General features: G+C 37.1%; 1 protein-coding gene across 2 annotated transcripts in view; it reads right to left on the bottom strand.

Annotated features, from left to right (window-relative positions):
• Positions 1 to 400: 400 nt before the first annotated feature.
• GLIPR1L2 (GLIPR1 like 2) overlaps positions 401 to 20,329 on the bottom strand; it is a 44,319-nt gene continuing 24,390 nt past the window's right edge. The window contains exons 4-5 of one of the 2 annotated variants that reach the window (XM_082419108.1): positions 12,294 to 12,379; positions 401 to 543 (exon numbers count right to left, since the gene is read on the bottom strand). In XM_082419108.1, coding sequence (XP_082275234.1) covers positions 467 to 543; positions 12,294 to 12,379 — 163 coding nt within the window. In that variant the 3' untranslated portion in view covers positions 401 to 466. Of the gene's footprint in view, positions 12,380 to 20,329 lie in introns of both variants that reach the window. The other variant, XM_082419109.1, reaches the window with a different exon arrangement.

The following is a 20,329-nucleotide window of genomic DNA, read 5'->3' on the forward strand; positions in this document are numbered from 1 at the left end:
TTACCCCTTCACCTCCTCCTCCACCTTTTCCTCTTCCTCTTTTTTCCTGTCCTCCTCCTCCTCCTCCCCCTCCTCCTCTTGCTCCTCCTCCCCCTCCTCCTCCCCCTCCCCCTCCTCCTCCCCCTCCTCCTCCCCCTCCCCCTCCTCCTCTCCCTCCCCCTCCTCCTCCCCCTCCCCTTCCCCCTCCTCCTCCTCCTCCTCCTCCTCCTCTTCCTCTTTCTCTACCTCTTCCTCCTCCTTTGCTGGCCCAGTTACCTCAGGGATAAAAACCATCTCTTCTTCCAATAATATATTTGGAAAATGAGACTGTACTATCAAAACAATTGTGGCACTTAGTGAAAAACACAGCATTCTCAGAAATAAAATAAGTATGCACAGTGGATCACACACAATTGGCCGGGGTACTTCCCATCTTGGATACCAAAATCGGTAATCTGTAAATAAAGAAGTAATTGAAAGCTGGATTTCACATAAAGTAGTGAAATCGTTCAAGAAATAAAGGACAACAATACATACATATGGCTTGGTCACGATCTGCGTTACCTAGAGAGAAAAAGAAGGTTCATAAAGTTACATAAAATTTCTTCTTTTCCTAGAATATTAGATATGTTTCCCAACAATAATAATATCATTCTTCTAGTTTTCAGGCACCATGCTCTCATCTTTGATGTCTTCCTTTCAACCAGTAGCCAATTGTAAAGTACAACATATTTTCTTTTAGTAAAAGTCCTCCTGGTCTGCCAGAAAGAGCACGGAAGTATAGGAGGAAGAGGTGTGGATTCTAGTACTAATTCTGTCTCTAAATCCTGTCAACTTATATAAGCCACTCCACTCCTGTCTTTCAAAGATTGTTCCATCTTCGACATTCTAGAATTCTACATCTCTCTTTTTAAAAAAATGAAGTATAGTTAATTTACAATGTCTTGTTAGAACATCTCTTATTTTTATCTCTCTTCTCGCCACTTCCCCCCAAGATCATTCAAAATTAATTTTCTGAATCATCTCACTTTACTCATTTAATTCTTATTCTCAGAAGCTTTCAGTTGCTCTTCATTTCCTAGATGGCAAGGTTAACTACAGAGCCTGGTATTCCTTGTTTTTGCTATCTAGCCCAATGCTATCATACTTTTCAGGAAATAAATTTCCCTTCCTCTGCTTACCTGGGCAGAGAAGGTCAAACAATCATTCCCAGATTCCACTAGAAAGGAGAGTGGGAGAATAAATGCAGTCTCACCCATAGAGAGCCCAATGTCAACCAGGGCTTTGTCTTGCAATGATGGTACCCTTAGAGGAAAATTTAGAAATCACTCCTCAGGCACCTTGGAGATGAAATGAACTTCTGGTGGATCTTTGAAGTTATTTTAGCCTTTTGTGCTTGGCTATTTATTACTTCATATTTTATGAAATAATTTCTATTTCAGAGCTCCTTAAAAAAAATCTTTTACCATACAGTCTGTATTTTCTCTACTTCATTCTGTGTATCTATACCCATTTATTGCTTAGTATGAGCAATGATGTAATTAGTACGTTTCTTCTTTTCATCTTCAGTTCTCATCACTAAATTTCATTCATTACATTCTTCCTTTACTTTTGTATTTGATTACATATTTAAATACATTTAAATTTACTTACATCTCTATTGTTTGATTTATCAGCTTTAAATAATATCTTTTGGCCCCTGGCTATAAAAGGTGATGAAATTAAGCACATTTTTTCTTCCTCTCTCTTCTCCTCCCAAGTTTTATGAATTTTATGTATATTATATATTATGTGTATACTCTCTCTCTCTCTCTCTATATATATATATACACATATATAAATAAATAAATAAATATATATATATATATATATATATATATATATATAACCAGAATTTATTACCTGTACAGTTTGTTTTATAATTATAACCTTCAGGTTTGTTTTAGTCTTTGTCTATCAGTTAAGATTCAATGCTTAAGGACAGTTCCTTCAGTGCAGCTTTTTGCTTTTCCATTTATCTTTTTGGTGAAAGTCATCTTCTAGTAGTTTATTGAAGAAGTGCTCATGAGAACTATATACCACAAGTTACTGAATGTATCCACAATGTTGGTCTAATTGCTTATATGTGAATAATAAGTTTGGGCTGTTTATAAATTCTTGGTTGACATTTCTTGTATTAAGGACAATATAGGCATCACTCTGCTGACTCTTAGCATTGATTGTTATTGTAGAGAAGTTTGAGGCCAGCCTGAATTTTTCTCTTTTATGCAGGACTGTCAATTGCCAATGTGGCATTACTACCATACCAGTGTAAAGTCGATTTTGTATTGTAGAGCTGAAAATGGACCTAACTATCTTTCTGTGAATTCCTTTCTCTGTATAGCTTCAGGTTAGAGTTTGCCAAACACAGGACTGCTAGTGAAATTTGGATTATTTAAAAGAAGACCATTATTCTTCAGAGGTGGTTGTTGGCCAGAGAATTCAATGGATGTGAGATTCACAGTTACCTCTTTGGTAGAATGGAAGACTATTTTCTTTGCTGCTGAACACTGAGGCAGTTTGTGGGAGCTTTCTCAAAGATTCCTGAGAATTGCAGCAATTTCCTGGTAAGCTTTTGAGAACCACCTATTTGGTGCTCCAGGCTAAGAGGTCTTCAGTGTCTGCTTCCCTGACCTTTTGACGATGCTTCCTCTGCTTTTTTCATGGCAACTTCTCTGATCTTCACTACCCTAGAGCATTCATATAAGTTATATTTCCTACTCTAAACACTGTATTGTCAGAATACTTACAGTGGTTGTTTTTCTGATTCAACTGACTGTTAAACTCTCTAATAAATGATTTTACATTTTTGCTTAGATGATTAAAGGATTCTTTTTTTTTTCTTCTAACTTACTCGAGGATGTCTAGATGGTGACTACTTTGTGTCACATTTTCCTGGCACATAGTATACACTTTTTTTTCTTTACAAGGTTTTTTATTTTATTTTATTTAAAATTGAAGTATAATTGACATAAAACATTATATTAGTTTCAGGTGCACAACATAATGATTCAATATTTGTATATTTTGTGACATGATCACCACAATAAGTCCATTTTATATCTGTCACTATACATAGTTACAAAATCTTTTTTTCTTGTGATGAGAACTTTTAGGAGCTACTCTCTTAGCAACTTTCAAATATGTAATACAGTATTATTAACTAGTCACCATCCTGTGCATTACATCCCTATGACTTATTTATTTTATAACTGGAAGTGGAAGTTTGTACTTTTGACCTCCTTCACCCATTTCATCCACCCACCTGTGGCAACCACAAATCCATTCTCTGTATCTATGAGCTTGGCTTGTTTGTTTGTTTGTTTTTAATTCCATATACAAGTGAGTCCATACGGTACGTGTCTTTCTCTGTTTGACTTGTTTCACTTAGAATAATGCCCTCAAAGTACATCCATGTTGTCACAAATGACAAGATTTCCTTCTTTTTCATGGACAAATAATATTGCATTGTATATATGTGTGTGTGTATATATATATATATATATATGTCATATTTTCTTTATCCATTTATCCACTAATGGACACTTAGGTTGTTTCCATATCTTGGCTATTCTAAATAATGCTACAATAAACATGAGAGTATATTAATCTTTTTTAGTTAGTGTTTTCATTTTCTTTGGATAAATACCCAGAAGTGGAATTGCTGGATCATATGGTAGTTGTATTTTTAATTTTGGAGGAACCTCCATACTATTTTCCATAGTGGCCACCCCCGTTTACATTCCATAGTATGCACATTCGAGAATTTCTATTTCTGAAGGTTTTAATTATTTCTTTAAATATCTATATATTTAGCTATAGCTTTATTTTCTGTTCTATTATTTTGGTTCTGTTCTTCAGGGCCTCTAATTATTCATGTGTTAAATCTGATTATCAGTGCATATTTATACTTTTCTCTTTAATCTTTTAAATTCCTTGCTTGCATTTACTGTGTTTTCCAGCATTTTTGGTTCCTTGTGCTGTTTTCAATGTGATATTTACTTCTGTAATTATTTTACCTTTCTTTCCCCATGTTTTTCCTGTGGTATGCCAGTGGTTTTATCTTCCGTTATCTTGCCATATCTTCCTTGATCTTTGTGTCTTTGCTTTGATCTCTTGTTTTAAGGTTCTTTATTAAGATTATTTTGAAGATGCTATATCTGTTCTCATTTCCTGTCTGTTCCATGGCAGGATGTTCTGGAGATTGATGGCAGTATTATTTTGCCATTTGTTTGTTCATTTTTCTATTTTTCTTTGAGTCTTTTTCGTATAGATCATGTATCAGTTTTTTTTTTCTTTCAGTATCATTTATTTTCTATGCTGTGTAAAAAAATACCACAAACTTAGGATGACACACATTTATTACCTCACAGTTTGTGTGGTCAGGAGTCCCAGCATGACTTGGCTGGGTTTTCTGCTTTCGGGTCTCACCAAAAAAGCAAAACCAAAACAACTCACTGGAAGCACTCAATAGCAAAATAGAGATGACAAAGGAAAGAGTCTGTGAACTTAAAGACAATAGATCAACAGAAATGATCCAATCTGAGAGAATGAAGATTAAAAAATGAAGAGAGTCCCAGGGAAACTGTGGGACAACAAAAAGTCTAATATTCATGTCATCAGAGTTCCAGAAGGAGAAGAGAAAGAGTGTGATGGTGAAAAAAAAAAATAAGAAAATAATGGCTGAAAACTTCTGAAGTTTGGAAAAAAGATATAAACCTACAGATTCAAGAAGTTGAGCACACATCAAACAGAATAAGCCCAATGAAATCCATGCTCAGACACATTAAAATAAAACTGCTGAAAGTTAAAGACAAAAAAATAAAATAAAATCTTGAAAGGAGTCAGAGGAAAATAACATTACCTATAAAGCAAGAAAGAGTTAAATGACTGGATTTCTCATCAGAAACCAGAGAGGCCAGAAGGGAGTGGCTGCTACAATATTTTTGAAGTGCTGGAAGGAAAGAACTGTCAAGAAGACAATTCTATATCCAGCAAAAATAACCTTCAGAAATGAAGAAATATAGACATTTTTAAATGAGGGAACCCTAAGGGAATTTGTGGCCAGCAAACTTTCTCTAAAAGAATTACTAAAGTACATTCTTCATATCAAGGGTAAATGATACCAGAAGAAAACCTGCACTATCAGGAATTGAAGGGAGAGCCACAAAATGATAAAAATAATAGACTATCTGGGTAAATATAATAGACTATTCTGTTCCTCTTGAATTATTTAAAATATATTTGAGAGTTGAAAACAAAAAGTATAACATTGATGGCATTTTCAATGTATGCAGATTTAATATGTAAATAACTATGGGGTAAGGTAAAGGGATTTATATGGTGGTAAGGTTTCCACATTCTAAATGAAGTGGTAAAATATTGATTCTAAATAGACTGTGAAAAGTTAAGTATGCATGTTGTTATCCCTAGGACAACAATTGAAAAAATTATACAAAGAGATAGGTTGAAACCAAAATAGACAAATTAAATGAAACACTGAAAAATGTTTAAATAACACAAAAGAAGGCATAAAAAGGGAAACAGCAATAAAAAATAGAGGGAAAAAACAGAGAACAAATAAAATGGCAGACCTAAATCCAAACATTGTAATAATTTTATTAAATGTAAGTGGTCTAAACACACCAATTAAAATAGAGATTGTCAGAATGGATTAAAAAACATGACCCAACTACATGCTGTCTATATGAAATATAGGCAGTTTAAAAATAAGCATAAATGAACAGAAAGCTGAAGTGCCTATATTTACATAGATAAAATAGACTTCAGTGTAAAGGAAATTGCTGGGATTAAAGAGGGACATTACTTATTTTTTTCTGTCCAGTTTTATTAAGATATAATTGATATACAATGCTGTATAAGTTTAAGGTATACAGCATCATGATTTGACTCATATACAGCTTGAAATGATTACCACAGTAAGTTTAGTGAATATCCATCATCTCATATAGATACAAAGTAAAAAAAAAGAAAAATTTTTTTCCTTGTGATGAGAACTCTTAGGATTTACTCTCTTAATAACTTTCAGATATAACATATAGCAGTGTTAATTATATTTATCATCTTGTATATTACATCCCAGTACTTATTTATCTTATAACTGAAAGTTTGTACGTTTTGACTACCTTCATCCAATGCCCCAAGAGGGACATCACTTATTGACAAAATGGTCAATTCACCAAGAGAAAGTATAATAATTCTAATTGTACGTGCACCTAACAACAGAGTTTCAACACACATGAAAAAACAAAAACAAACAAACAAAAAAACCTGACAGAACTAAAAGGAAAAATAGCAAAATCTACAATTATAGCCAGAAACTTCAACATCCTTCTCTTAAAAATTGATAGGATAACTAGGTAGAAAATCATTAGGGATATAGACGTTCAACACCATCAACCTACAGAATCAAATTAACATTTTTTGGAACACATAAATAGCAGAAATACATTCTTTTTAAAGCACCCATAGAATATATACCAAGGTAGAATGTATCTTAGGTGAAAAAAACAAACCTCAAAAATTTAAAAGAACTGATATCCATATACAGTATGTTCTCTGACTAAAATGGAATCAAACTAGAAATCAGTAACAGAAAGATAACCAAAACGTTTAAAAATACTATTTACAACAGCTCAAAAAAAATGAAACACTTAGAGATAACTCTAACAAAATATGTACAGAATATATATTCTGAAAATCACAAAACATTGATATAAGAACTCAAAATGTTTCTCCCCCAAAATGCAGAAACAAATTGTGTTTATGCATTGGCAGACTCGGTATAGTCAATGTCCATTCTCTCCAGATTGATCTATAGATTTAATGCATTTTCTATCAAAATCCCAGAAAGACTTTTTATAGACAAAGACAAGCTTATTCTAAAACTTATATGGAAAGGCCAGGCATTTTAAAACCATATTTTAAAATTAAAGTAGGAGGAATCACTTTACCTGATATTAAGGGTCTATTATATAGCTACATTAATCAAAACAGTGTGGGTTGGTAGAGGGATAGACTCATAAATCAATGGAACAGAATAGAGAACACACAAATAAGCTCAACTGATTTTTGACAAAAGTGCAAAAGTGATTCAATGGTGAAAGGATAGTGTTTTCCACAACTGGTGATGGAATACTTGGTCTTCCAAGTGCAATCAATCAATCAATCAAAGAACTTCAGCATAAACCTCACATCTTGTTCAAAAATTAACTTAAAATAGATCATAGATCTAAATGTAAAACTGTAAAACTATTAGAAGAAAACATAAGAGAAAATATTTGAGGTTAGGTGAAGTGTTCTTAGGCATGAAAAAAAAGAACAAATTGTAAAAGAAAAAAAACTGATAAGTTGGACTTTATAATTAAAACATTTGCTTCATGAAAGACACTGTCAAGAGAATGAAAAGACAAGATACGGAATGGGAGAAAATGTTTTCAAATTATATATCAATCAAAGGATTTACACCTATAATATATAAAGAACTCTCAAAACTCAAGATAAACAATTCAACTAAAAAATGGGCAAAGGATTTGAATAGACACTTCACCAAAGAGGACATAATGAGGGAAAATACCACTTGAAAAGATGTTCCACATTAGTAGCCATTAGCGGTATACAAATTAAAACCAAGATGAGATACCACTACACACCAATTAGAATGACTAAAATAAAACATACTGACAATGCCAAGTTCTCATGAAAAAACAAAGCAACTGGAATTCCCATACATTGCTGGTGGGGATGAGAAATGGTATTCAACTCAGGAAACAAATTTGGTATTTACCTATAACGTTCAACACATATTTACCATTATGATCCAGTAATCTCACTTCTGGGTACTTACCCTAGGGAAATAAAAATATATCCACACAAAAATCTGTACACAAATGTTTATAGGAGCTCTGTTCACAATTGCCAAGAACTGTAAACAACCCAGATGTCCTTCAGTGAATGAAGAACAACAAACTGTGGTACATCCATGTAATGGAATACTTACTACTCAGCAAAGAAAGAATGAAGTATTAATGTATACAATAACGTGGATGAATCTCCAAGGATCATGAGAACAAAAGAAGACAGTCTTCAAAGTTACAAACTATATGATTCCATTTATATGACATTTTCAAAAAGACAAAACTAAAATGGTGAAGAACAGCTTGGAGGCTGCCAGAATTAGGAGTGGAAGGAAGGTGTGACTATAAAGGGACAACACAAAGGAGTATTTTTTTGGCATAATGAAACTGTTCTCTATCTGATTGGAGTGGTGATAATTTGAATCTATACATATATTAAAATTCATAGAAGTTTAAATAAATAAATTTAAATGATAGTTTTATATTTTGTAATATTATGTCTTATTTTAAATGCCTATCTTCCTAGCTAGACTGTAAGTTCAAAGAGGGCAGAAAGTATGTCTCTCTCCTTATCGTTTTACACCCCCTGCATGGTGCAATGTCTGGCACATAGTTATCACTGACTAAATATTTGTTGATTAGCTAAATGAAAGAGTTTTTACTGGCATTTTAATGGAGAATTAGGAGAAGCTTTGGTGGAACCTACTAGTAAGATGCTATTTTAAACTGGGAATTCCTCAGCCAAGACTTTTGACAGAGTGATATTGTCCTAGATATTTCTATTTTCTCACTTTCCATTCACTTTCAATCCATAGAAATCTGGTTGCTATCCTACTATCCTTCTGAAACTACTTTCAGGTCCCTAATGATCTTCATATTGCCAATTCAATGAGCACACTTTAATGAAAGGGTACACTAGGGGGCTTCCCTGGTGGCGCAGTGGTTAGGAATCCACCTGCCAATGCAGGGGACACGGGTTCGAGCCCTGGTCCGGGAAGATCCCACATGCCACGGAGCAACTAAGCCCATGTGCCACAACTACTGAGCCTGCACTCTAGAGCCCGCGAGCCACAACTACTGAAGCCTGTGCGCCCTAGAGCCCGCGTGCCTCAACTACTGAGCCCACACGCCACAACTACTGAACCCGCGCACACTCTAGATCCCGTGCTCCGCAACAAGAGAAGCCACCGCAATGAAAAGCCCGCAAACTGCAACAAAGAGTAGCCCCCGCTCACCGCAACTAGAGAAAGAACGCGGGCAGCAACGAAGACCCAACACAACCAAAAATAAATAAACAAATAAACAAACAAACAAATAAATTTATTTTTTAAAAAAAGAAGAAAGGGTACACTAGGACTCCCTCTTCTCCTTGTCCCTCTTTTTTTCCTAGAATTCTATTCTTGGTATACCATTTTTCTGTCTATTTTTATTTGGGTGAGTTGTACCTGAGTATGTTCTTCCTTCTTCACATTTTCAGTCTTATCCATATGTTAATGATCTGAAATACAGCCCCGATCTGCAACTGAAGTTTACTAGTCTTATCTGCTCAGATGTTAAATACGTATTTAAAGCTACTAATGATAGAAACTGAGCCAATTGCATATTTCCCGTAGCTTCCTTTCTTCATATTATTCATACCTCAATAACTTTAGTTTTCTATTTCTCTATTTTCATCAGTCTGGGACAGTTCTTCATTCAATTTGACATTCAGATCTTGACACTTGTGAAGATAACAAGCCACTTATTTTGTGGAGAAATCCTCAGTTTTTTAAACAAATCTGCAATTTTGACTTATGCTTCCTTGTGGTTGGATTAGGTTTTGTATCTTTCGTAGGAATACCACAGAAGTGATGATGTGCTCTCTTCATTGTATTCTCTCACGTGGTGCAGGGTTTTGATTTTGATACTTCCTGTTGCTGGTGATGTTCACTTTGATCATTTTATTAAGGTCATGTCCGCCAGGCTGCTCCACTGTGAAGTTATTCTTTTCCCTTAGTAATTAAGTATTTCTATGGGGAGTTACTTCTGAACTATGCAAATAAACTGTTACTCATCAAACTTTTAATTTATTCATTTATTAATTTATATCAGTATGAATCATAGTTTCTTGTTTTAAGCCAGTGAGTTATAACTGACTACTATTATCATTATTTTGGTGCTCAAATTGTCCCAGATTTGACCAGTAAGAGCCCTTTAAGATGGTTTCTGTGTCCTTTTGGTTACATGTCTCCATCACTCTTTGAGCACTTCCTTGCTTTCAGATATAAAAAGATGCTTTGGCTTATCTTATGTTTCTCCTGCCCCAGCTGTTGAATCTGACCTTTCTCCAGTGAGCCCTGGTTCCCTTTAGTGCAGACTGGAATTTAGAAACCAAGATCTGAGTACTATTGTGCTCACTGCTTTAGGGGTGGGGGGGACACTGTTCCAAGGCTGTCTCAGAGCTAGGGAATATATGTATGTTGATACATACACATACAAATATTTACATCTATGTTTATTTATATTTACTGAAACCCTTAAGTTCTAATACCTCTAATTCCAAATCATCACCACAAAATTCATGCTTGTTTACTTCCTGTTCATATTTGTACTCCACTGAGTACAAATACAATGGAAATACAGAGTACAAATACAGTGAGAAAACTGGCTCCATTATCCTTAATCTATTTACTTATTTGATCCATCCTCCAGTATGCTTCTAATCTCCCGTCACTGCTTCTACTCCCTCCTCGACATGGGTACCCTGGTCTTACTGCTTGGGCTCTGATACTCCACTTTAGGGTGGTAGAGTTACCAGATTTAGCAAATAAAAATATAGGTTGCCTAGTTATATTCAACTTTCAGAAAACAACAAAATTTTTTTTAAGTATAAGTATAGCCCATGCAATATTTGGGATATACTTATACTAAAAATATTTTTTGTTTTTTTGAAATTCAAATTTAACTTGGTGCCCACCATGTAATCTGGCAACCTACAGGTGGATCCTCCACTTGTACCCGTCTCCTACCCTGCTCAGACTCTGAAACTTAGCTTTGGACCTCTCCAATGTATGGATTCCTTTCTTACCCCACTAGGGCTCTGACCCCTCCCATGCCAAGCCACCTCCCCCACATTAAAGGCTTCCTCACCTAGTTTGGACTTTGACACTTCATGTGAGGTTGCCCTAAAATATGGATGTCCCCTTACCTGTTTAGTTTTTAATACCTCTCTCCAGATCAACCCTATATGTGAATCCTCTCCTCATTCTGCCTGGGCTCCAACACAGTTCCAGACCATACCTCCATGGATGCCTTCCTTACTTGCTCAGACTCTGATACGCTAGGTCAGGCTTCTCCTTCCCACCCCATGTGGATTCTATCCTCACTTTGCTTGGACTCTGACACCACATAGTGAGCCACTCCTGCATGGACATCACTTTACCCTGATCTTATACCCCAAGCCTGACCTCATGCAGGTACACTCACCTCACTCCATGAGGGCTCTAACTTCCCATGCAAGGCCATACCATGTGGACACTGTTCTCCCCCTACTTAGGCTCTTTCCCCATGCCTACTACATCATGTATGAATCCCTTGTCTTCTTGCTTAGGTTCTAACATGTCACATCTGGATGCCCTCTGTGTGGATGCCTACCTCTTTCTGACCTACCCAATGGCTTTAGGTCTGGATATTTTCAGGAAGAGAAAGAAAAGGCGAAGAGGAAGAGCAAGGTTTTGCATCTTGATTCAAATGAAGCAAGGGAAGAAATGTTACGGCGGAGTCACTCCAGCAGTGGCATATAATGAAATTGTTCACTAGTTTCTTTAACATAAAAGCCTAATATGCCCCTTATTTACTGTCTGAATTTAACCCCTACCACATTCCTCTAAGCATCATATATTCCAGATATAGTTATACTTTTGGATTATACGTTCTCATGTTTAGAAAAACTAAAAGAAAAATTTAATAAAACATATTTTCTACTTTTATCTTTTGAATGTTTAGGGGAAAAATGAAAATAAAAGGCTATTAAATATTTGCTACTTTACTTCTTTCCTCTTTCTGAATGTTTTGGAATACCCCATCCTTTAGAGCAGTCACTCTCAAACAGGCTGCTATTTCAGGAATTAACTGAGAAGCTTTTTCAGGGCATAACTGTTAGTTCTCATTCCTTCTTTCAGATTCTAGTATGTACTTAGGGGCAGGAATAATAGTAAGAGAGGGCAGAAGAGGTTGTGTAGTTTAAAAAAATCTAAAGATGATACTGTTTGATACCACCTTTGATAATATAACAATACCATTCTGAACAAAGGAACAATATTAACATGGCAATGAAAGACTAGTGTTCACCGCTTCTTTTTCTTGTCATCAAATGCATTATGGATTTTTTTCATGTTTCAGTTATTTTCTTTAACTTACTGCATAGAAAATCTGTGCATCTGTCATAGCTGCTACATCGAGAACACATTAATCCTCGTTGATAAGGACTTCTTGACAGAGCTCCTCTACAAAAAAGCAGAAAACATTTTGTTAGAAAAAGTCTCAAATTTTATGTTATTTAAATAATATGGTTAACCAATTTTTAGTTAATTTATAAAGGCTATTTAATTTTAAAAATGGACTTAAGGGAGTACTTAAATTGGAGATGTAATCTTCCCCCTCTTTTTTTTCCCCCAGAAATACTCTCTTCTGAAACTAATTCCCATTAATTTTAAAGTACTGTAATTTAAATATGAGGGAGTTTTAGAGCTTCTTTCATTTTATTTTGTATCAAAATTTTCCTTTAAAAATGGATGTTATAGAATGTTTTATAACTAATTGCTTCCTGATTGGCACATACGTATATATAAATGATATATTAGTTTTCTGAAACATTTGCAAAATCCTGAAATGCCTATTGTCACAAATACCCAGCTGCATGGATTATTTTGAGGTCTACATGAAAAATACATAAGTATATAAACAAGCAAATAAATGTAAATGGGATTTTACAAAGTTGGTTTAATCCATTGTACAGAGCACAGGGGAGAAGTAAAAAATTATTACATCAATTGCCCAGAGGTAAGTTAGGAAAAGAGGTCCAAAAATAGATATGAATTGGGAAGCATATTTTAAAACATCTGAATAAGAAAGATAGAGAAGATAGATAGGGAAAAGATATTTTTGAGTGAGAAGAGGGTCATTAATTGTGGTTATTTAAACATGATTGCTTATTTACTCAGTGTATAATTGCAAGCTATAAAAACAAACATTAGGCATTTAAGTCCCTGGTTAGGCCACTCTGGGCCATCTAGAAGAATGGCCAAACCTTAGAAATACATATTCAAAAACCTGAATATCAAATTTCTGAGTCATATCTTATCAGAAGTTTTTGACGATACCCAATAAGGTATCTGATACCCTCAAATGGCAAGCTTTCAAGTACATCAAGGATATACAGATATCTGTTGTTATTTGCAGATCATATATCGTTCTCTAATTTCACTGTTCCACAATCAAACCATTTCAAGAAGGAAATGAATTTTGTTTGGATCCCAGCCAGAATACTAGCCGTCAAGAAATCCAAGAATTGATCCAGTCACCTTTACCTAATACCGTAGTTTACTTTTACTGCCTTAATTTTTTATCACTGAAATAGATGTCTCCAACACAAAAGCAGAGCTTATACTGTTCTAAAATCCCTGGGGTGGGGGACCTCTGTTCTTGTACCTATGCAAAAAGCTACTCACTATACAGACTGCCTTTAAAACCTGGAGCAAGCAACCTACATGCCCATTAACAGATGATTGTATAAAGAAGATGTGGCACATATATACAATGGAATATTACTCAGCCATAAAAAGGAACGAAATTGAGTTATCTGTAGTGAGGTGGATGGACCTAGAATCTGTCATACAGAATGAAGTAAGTCAGAAAGAGAAAAACAAATACCGTATGCTAACGCATATATATGGAATTTTAAAATGCGGTACTGATGAACCTAGTGGCAGGGCAGGAATAAAGACGCAGACGTAGAGAACAGACTTGAGGGCACAGGGGTGAAGGGGAAGCTGGGATGAAGTGAGAGAGTAGCACTGATGTATACACACTACCAAATGTAAAATGGATGGCTACTGGGAAGCTGCTGCATAGCATGGGGAGATCAGCTTGGTACTCTGTGACAACCTAGAGGGATGGGATAGGGAGGGTGGGAGGGAGGCTCAAGAGGGAGGGGATATGAGGATATATATATACATATAGCCGATTCACTTTGTTGTACAGCAGAAACTAACACAACAATGTAAAGCATTTATACTCCAATAAATATGTGAAAAAAAACCCCAAAACCTGGAGCATAGGCCAATCATCCCATGACCATAATGTCTGATAACCATGGCCTGGAATAACTCTGGAAAGGCAAATAAATATATAAATAAATACATCAATTAATTAATCAAAATAAATAAATTCACATTGTGCTAGAATACAATGGGCCCTCCTTTTCAAAGATATGAATATTATAAAACTGTTTATATTAGATAACCAGAAATGGCAAGCTAATACTCTCTCATGTTAATCTTCCTGTTGTTCTGAGTTTCTAAAAGTTTAACCTAAAGCAACTTGAGTCTGAATCTACAGTACAAGTCCACAACTGCAATTGGAATTATTGGGCTGGGTTAGGAGGAAACAACAGATAAGTATCTACAACTAGCAAAGTCCATTGAAATTTCATAGCTGCCCTGGTGGTGCCTGAAGAAATAGATGATATTCTCTGTCTTTAGGCATTTGCCTTTTCCGAGAAGCAGCCCAGGGGTTCGCTGAGACCAAGTCCTGACTCTGAACATTGTCCTCTGGAACTTTTCTTAGACTCGCATCTGGCCATATCTTCAGTATATTGCCACCTATAGGATATGTGTCCAGGCCCTAGATAAGGACATGTCACCTGGGTAGCCCAATGGGTAAACTATTCCCATGCCCAACCCAAAGTCCATTAGAAAACCATTATTCAAATTTTATAATAGGTCTACATTGTTCCAGAATGAGAACACAATTCTGGTGGTGATGGAAAATTTTATTGCCTGCCACTTGGTTCATGAAGGAGATAATCCAGCTCCATGGACTGACAATCTAGGAATTACAATTTGTAGATAGATTCTTCTCTTCAAAGTTCTCCACGTGCAGACTCATATAGTCTGTATATTGTCCATGGAACAATGGCCAGAGTACATCAAATAGATATTGATTTTTCCGTATTATATAACCAGAATAACTAGGCCACCTACAGTAACTCTTTTCACTTTTACTACATCCATATGGCACTGAGAAATATCACAGTGCTGGCTTCTGGTTCATATTCAAACATCTATAGATTTCCGAAGTAGACTTAAAGAATCTATCCCAATAAGCTAGAGAAAAATACAATGCAATAAGCATCAAAGATTATCTTTTAGAGATTCTATCTGGCTCTTCTTCTGATTCATCTAATATATTTGTCTTTGCCCAAAACTCCATGACTACTTCTTGGACCTATTCTAGGTCAAGGAAGGTATGGATCCTGTTGTTTTCTGCCTCAAATTATCCCTGTATATGCAAAGCTACCTCACTTTATATCACTTTCTGTGAAAATCAGTTGGTCACATCTCCTCCCTTCACTTCCACATCTTGCACCTAAAGGACCAGGGAACACAGTTAAACACCTATAAAGCTCCTTGAGGCTAATATTATTTAGTTGTACATCCTCTAATCCTCCCCAAGATACCATCTACCTTCTGATCATGCCGCCTTATTCACTTTGGTATCTGGCTCACCATTTTGCTTTTTAGTCAAAATTGTGCCATTGTCTACAAATTTGGGACCTAGAGGATTACAATATGCTAATGGATAATTCATCCAATAACTTGGTCTCTATGTTATTGGATGTCTTCAGCATCATAAAACTTCCTAATGCTCCATAATTGTCACTTTTGTAGCCACATTCTGCGTCTTGTTATCTCCTAAATCTGCTCTACTTCTGAACTCACAAAATCACACATTCCACTCACTGACTGCAACCTCCTGTCCGTCCAGGTTGCTAACTCATTTACTCCCGTCACACTTGTCCATTAATTTCACTGGTTCCACAGTGTACTTTCTCTCCTATTTTTCTCCCTATCCATCATGTTGTCTTTTCTCAATCCAGCTTAGGTCCATCACTTTGCATGTTCTCTACCTAAAATCCTGAAACTCGCTTGCACTATTTTCCTTTACATCCACCTGACAAAACCCCAGTGTTGGAAAAAGTGAAGGAATCTTACTGTCTGCATGTTCCATGCCTGCTTCAGGGCTGCTGGGTGCTGCTGGAGGAAAATCATTAAACTAGGTAGAGAATATCTCTATCATTCTCTATTCAGCTTCTGCTCTCATGTTCCATAATAACTATTTCATACCTTCCCAGTCCTCAAAATTCCAGCTTCACTGTCTCTCCCTTTATTCTCAGGACATGATCTATTCTACTTCACAGAGAATCATAATAGCTCTTAGACTGGAACTCGAGAAATTTTCTGTCACTAAATATGACAAATATACCTACCCCTTCTTTCTTTCCTTTCTAATACAACTGAAGAACTGGTCCTCATTCTTTCTAAGGCTAATCTCTCTCTCTCTCTCTCTCTTTTTTTTTTGTTTACTTCAAAAGTCATATAGTTAATTGTTTGCACTTTTTTTGTTGTTGTTGTTGGTCCTACATTTTTTTTAAAAACATCTTTATTGGAGTATAATTGCTTTACAATGGTGTGTTAGTTTCTGCTGTATAACAAAGTGAATCAGCTATACGTATACATATATCCCCATATCTCCTCCCTCTTATGTCTCCCTCCCACCCTCCGTATCCCACCCCTCTAGGTGGTCACAAAGCACCGAGCTGATCTCCCTGTGCTATGCGGCTGCTTCCCACTAGCTATCTATTTTACATTTGGTAGTGTATATATGTCCATGCACTCTCTCACTTCGTCCCAGCTTACCCTTCCCCCTCCCCGTGTCCTCAAGTCCATTCTCTAGTAGGTCTGCGTCTTTATTCCTGTCCTGCCCCTAGGTTCTTCAGAACCATTTTTCTTTTTTTTTTTTTTTGATTCCATATATATGTGTTAGCATATGGTATTTGTTTTTCTCTTTCTGACTTACTTCACTCTGTATGACAGACTCGAGGTCCATCCACCTCACTACAAATAACTCAATTTCATTTCCTTTTATGGCTGAGTAATATTCCATTGTATATATGTGCCACATCTTCTTTATCCATTCATCTGTCGATGAACACTTAGGTTGCTTCCATGTCCTGGCTATTGTAAATAGAGCTGCAATGAATATTGTGGTACATGAAGTCTTTCTGAGTTATGATTTTCTCAGGGTATATGCCCAGTAGTGGGATTGCTGGGTTATATGGTAGTTCTATTTTTAGTTTTTTAAGGAACCTCCATACTGTTCTCCATAGTGGCTGTATCAATTTACATTCCCACCAACAGTGCAAGAGGGTTCCCTTTTCTCCACACCCTCTCCAGCATTTACTGTTTGTAGATTTTTTGATGATGGGCATTCTGACTGGTGTGAGGTGATACCTCATTGTAGTTTTGATTTGCATTTCTCTAATGATTAGTGATGTTGAGCATTCTTTCATGTGTTTGTTGGCCATCTGTATGTCTTCTTTGGAGAAATGTCTAGTTAGGTCTTCTGCCCATTTTTATATTGGGTTGTTTGCTTTTTTGATATTGAGCTGCCTGAACTGCTTGTATATTTTGGAGATTAATCCTTTGTCAGTTGCTTCGTTTGCAAATATTTTCTCCTATTCTGAGGGTTGTCTTTTCGTCTTGTTATGGTTTCCTTTGCTGTGCAAAAGCTTTTAAGTTTCATTAGGTCCCATTTGTTTATTTTTGTTTTTATTTCCATTTCTCTAGGAGGTAGGTCAAAAAGGATCTTGCTGTGATTTATGTCATAGAGTGTTGTGCCTATGTTTTCCTCTAAGAGTTTGATAGTGTCTGGCCTTACATTTAGGTCTTTAATCTATTTTGAGTTTATTTTTGTGTATGGTGTTAGGGAATGTTCTAGTTTCATTCATTTACATGTAGCTGTCCAGTTTTCCCAGCACCACTTATAGAAGAGGCTGTCTTTTCTCCATTGTATATTTTTGCCTCCTTTATCAAAGATAAGGTGACCATATGTGCATGGGTTTATCTCTGGGCTTTCTATACTGTTCCATTGTGGGGAGGAGTAAGAAGTGGAGATCACCTTCCTCCCCACAAATACATCAGAAATACATCTACATGTGGAACAACTCCGACAGAACACCTGCTGAACGCTGGCAGAAGACCTCAGACTTCCCAAAAGGCAAGAAACTCCCCACGTACCTGGGTAGGGCAAAAGAGAAAAGAAAAAACAGAGACAAAGAATAGGGACGGGACCTGCACCACTGGGAGGGAGCTGTGAAGGAGGAAGTTTCCACACACTGGAGGAGACGGGGTGGGGTGGGGGGGTAGGCAGGGGGGGAGCTTCGGAGCCACGGAGAAGAGCGCAGCCACAGGGGTGCGGAGGGCAAAGCGGAGACATTCCCGCACAGAGGATCGGTGCCGACCAGCACTCACCAGCCCGAGAGGCTTGTCTGCTCCCCCGCCGGGGCGGACGGGGGCTGGGAGCTGAGGCTCGGGCTTCGGTCGGATCGCAGGGAGAGGACTGGGGTTGGCTTCGTGAACACAGCCTGAAGGGGTTAGTGCGCCGCAGCTAGCCGGGAGGGAGTCCGGGAAAAGGTCTGGAGCTGCCGAAGAGGCAAGAGACTTTTTCTTGTCTCTTTGTTTCCTGGTGCGCGAGGAGACGAGATTAACAGCACCGCTTAAAGGAGCTCCAAAGACCGGCCCGAGCCGCGGCTATCAGCGCGGACACCAGAGATGGGCATGAGACGCTAAGGCTGCGGACGCCGCCACCAAGAAGCCTGTGTGCGAGCACAGGTCACTATCCACACACCCCCTCCCGGGAGCCGGTGCAGCCCGCCACTGCCAGGGTCCCGTGATCCGGGGACAACTTCCCCGGGAGAACGCACGGTGCGCCTCAGGCTGCTGCAACGTCATGCCGGCCTCTGCCGCCGCAGGCTCGCCCCGCATCCGTACCCCTCCCTCCTCCCAGCCTGAGTGAGCCAGAGCCCCCTAATCAGCTGCTCCTTTAACCCCGTCCTGTCTAAGCAAAAAACAGATGCCCTCAGGCGACCTACACGCAGAGGCGGGTCCAAATCCAAAGCTGAACCCCAGGAGCTGTGCGAACAAAGAAGAGAAAGGGAAATCTCTCCCAGCAGCCTCAGGAGCAGCGGATTAAATCCCCACAATCAACTTGATGTACCTGCATCTATGGAATACCTGAATAGACAACGAATCATCCCAAAATTGAGGTGGTGCACTTTGGGAGCAATGATATATATATATATGTATATATATATATATGTGTGTATATATATATATATTTCCTTTTTCTCTTTTTGTGAGTGTGTATGTATATGCTTCTTTGTGTGATTTAGTCTGTATAGCTTTGCTTTTACCATTCGTCCTACGGTTCTGTCTGCTTTTTTTTTTTAAGTAGTTTTTTTTAGCGCTAATCTCTTTTAAACCCTTCCTTTTTCTCTTTTAAAGCCTTCCGTTTTCTCAGGGACTTGTATCTTTACATATATGCCTTTATTCTTTATAAAGAATTACTTTTATTCTGTATTAGATCGTTCATGTCAATATTTAAATATGCTCACATCTTCCCCATTTTAAAAACAAAACAAAATAAAAACAACAACAAAACAGTTCTCAATTCATTCCAACCTGGCATCAGTTTCCTCTACTTCATAGAAAGAGTTTTCCTATGTTTATTAATGAACTTCTCTTTAGATCTGATATTTTAAAGTCCTGACTTTGCTTGACATCTTGGAACTTGAAATTTTGGGCAAGTTTTTCCTTTTAAAAATATTCTTTCCCCACACCTTCCCTGATACCATACTATTCTGCTTTTTCTTCTACCAGTCTGGCCACTCTTCTTAGGTCTCCCACTTATCTTCCACTAACTGCCCTTAAATGTTGGCATGACATTCCATAGGTCCTATTCTCTTCTCATTCCATACTCTCTTGCTAAGCAATCTCATCTATTCCCATGATTTAAATTACCCTATGTTTCCTGGCACTCCAAATATTTCTTTTATGCCATTCCTCACTCATGAGCTTCTGACCTAAATAACCACCTGCTTACTAAACATCTCAAAGTGAGTATTTCACAGCCAACTCAAATTCATTATGTACAAAATGGAACTCATTATCTTCCCTCCCAAAATGTTCAGTGTTCCCCTTTGCAGTTAATGCCAATACCATTCATGCCTGATCATAAATTTGAGAATCTTCCTTGACTACTTCCTCTCTCTGATTACTTAATACAATGACCTGCAAATCTTGTTAGTTATACCTTCTGGAAATGTCTTAAATATG

The sequence above is a fragment of the Balaenoptera physalus genome, assembly GCF_965194825.1.
Source record: "Balaenoptera physalus genome assembly, chromosome: 13".
Taxonomy (NCBI): Eukaryota; Metazoa; Chordata; class Mammalia; order Artiodactyla; family Balaenopteridae; genus Balaenoptera; species Balaenoptera physalus.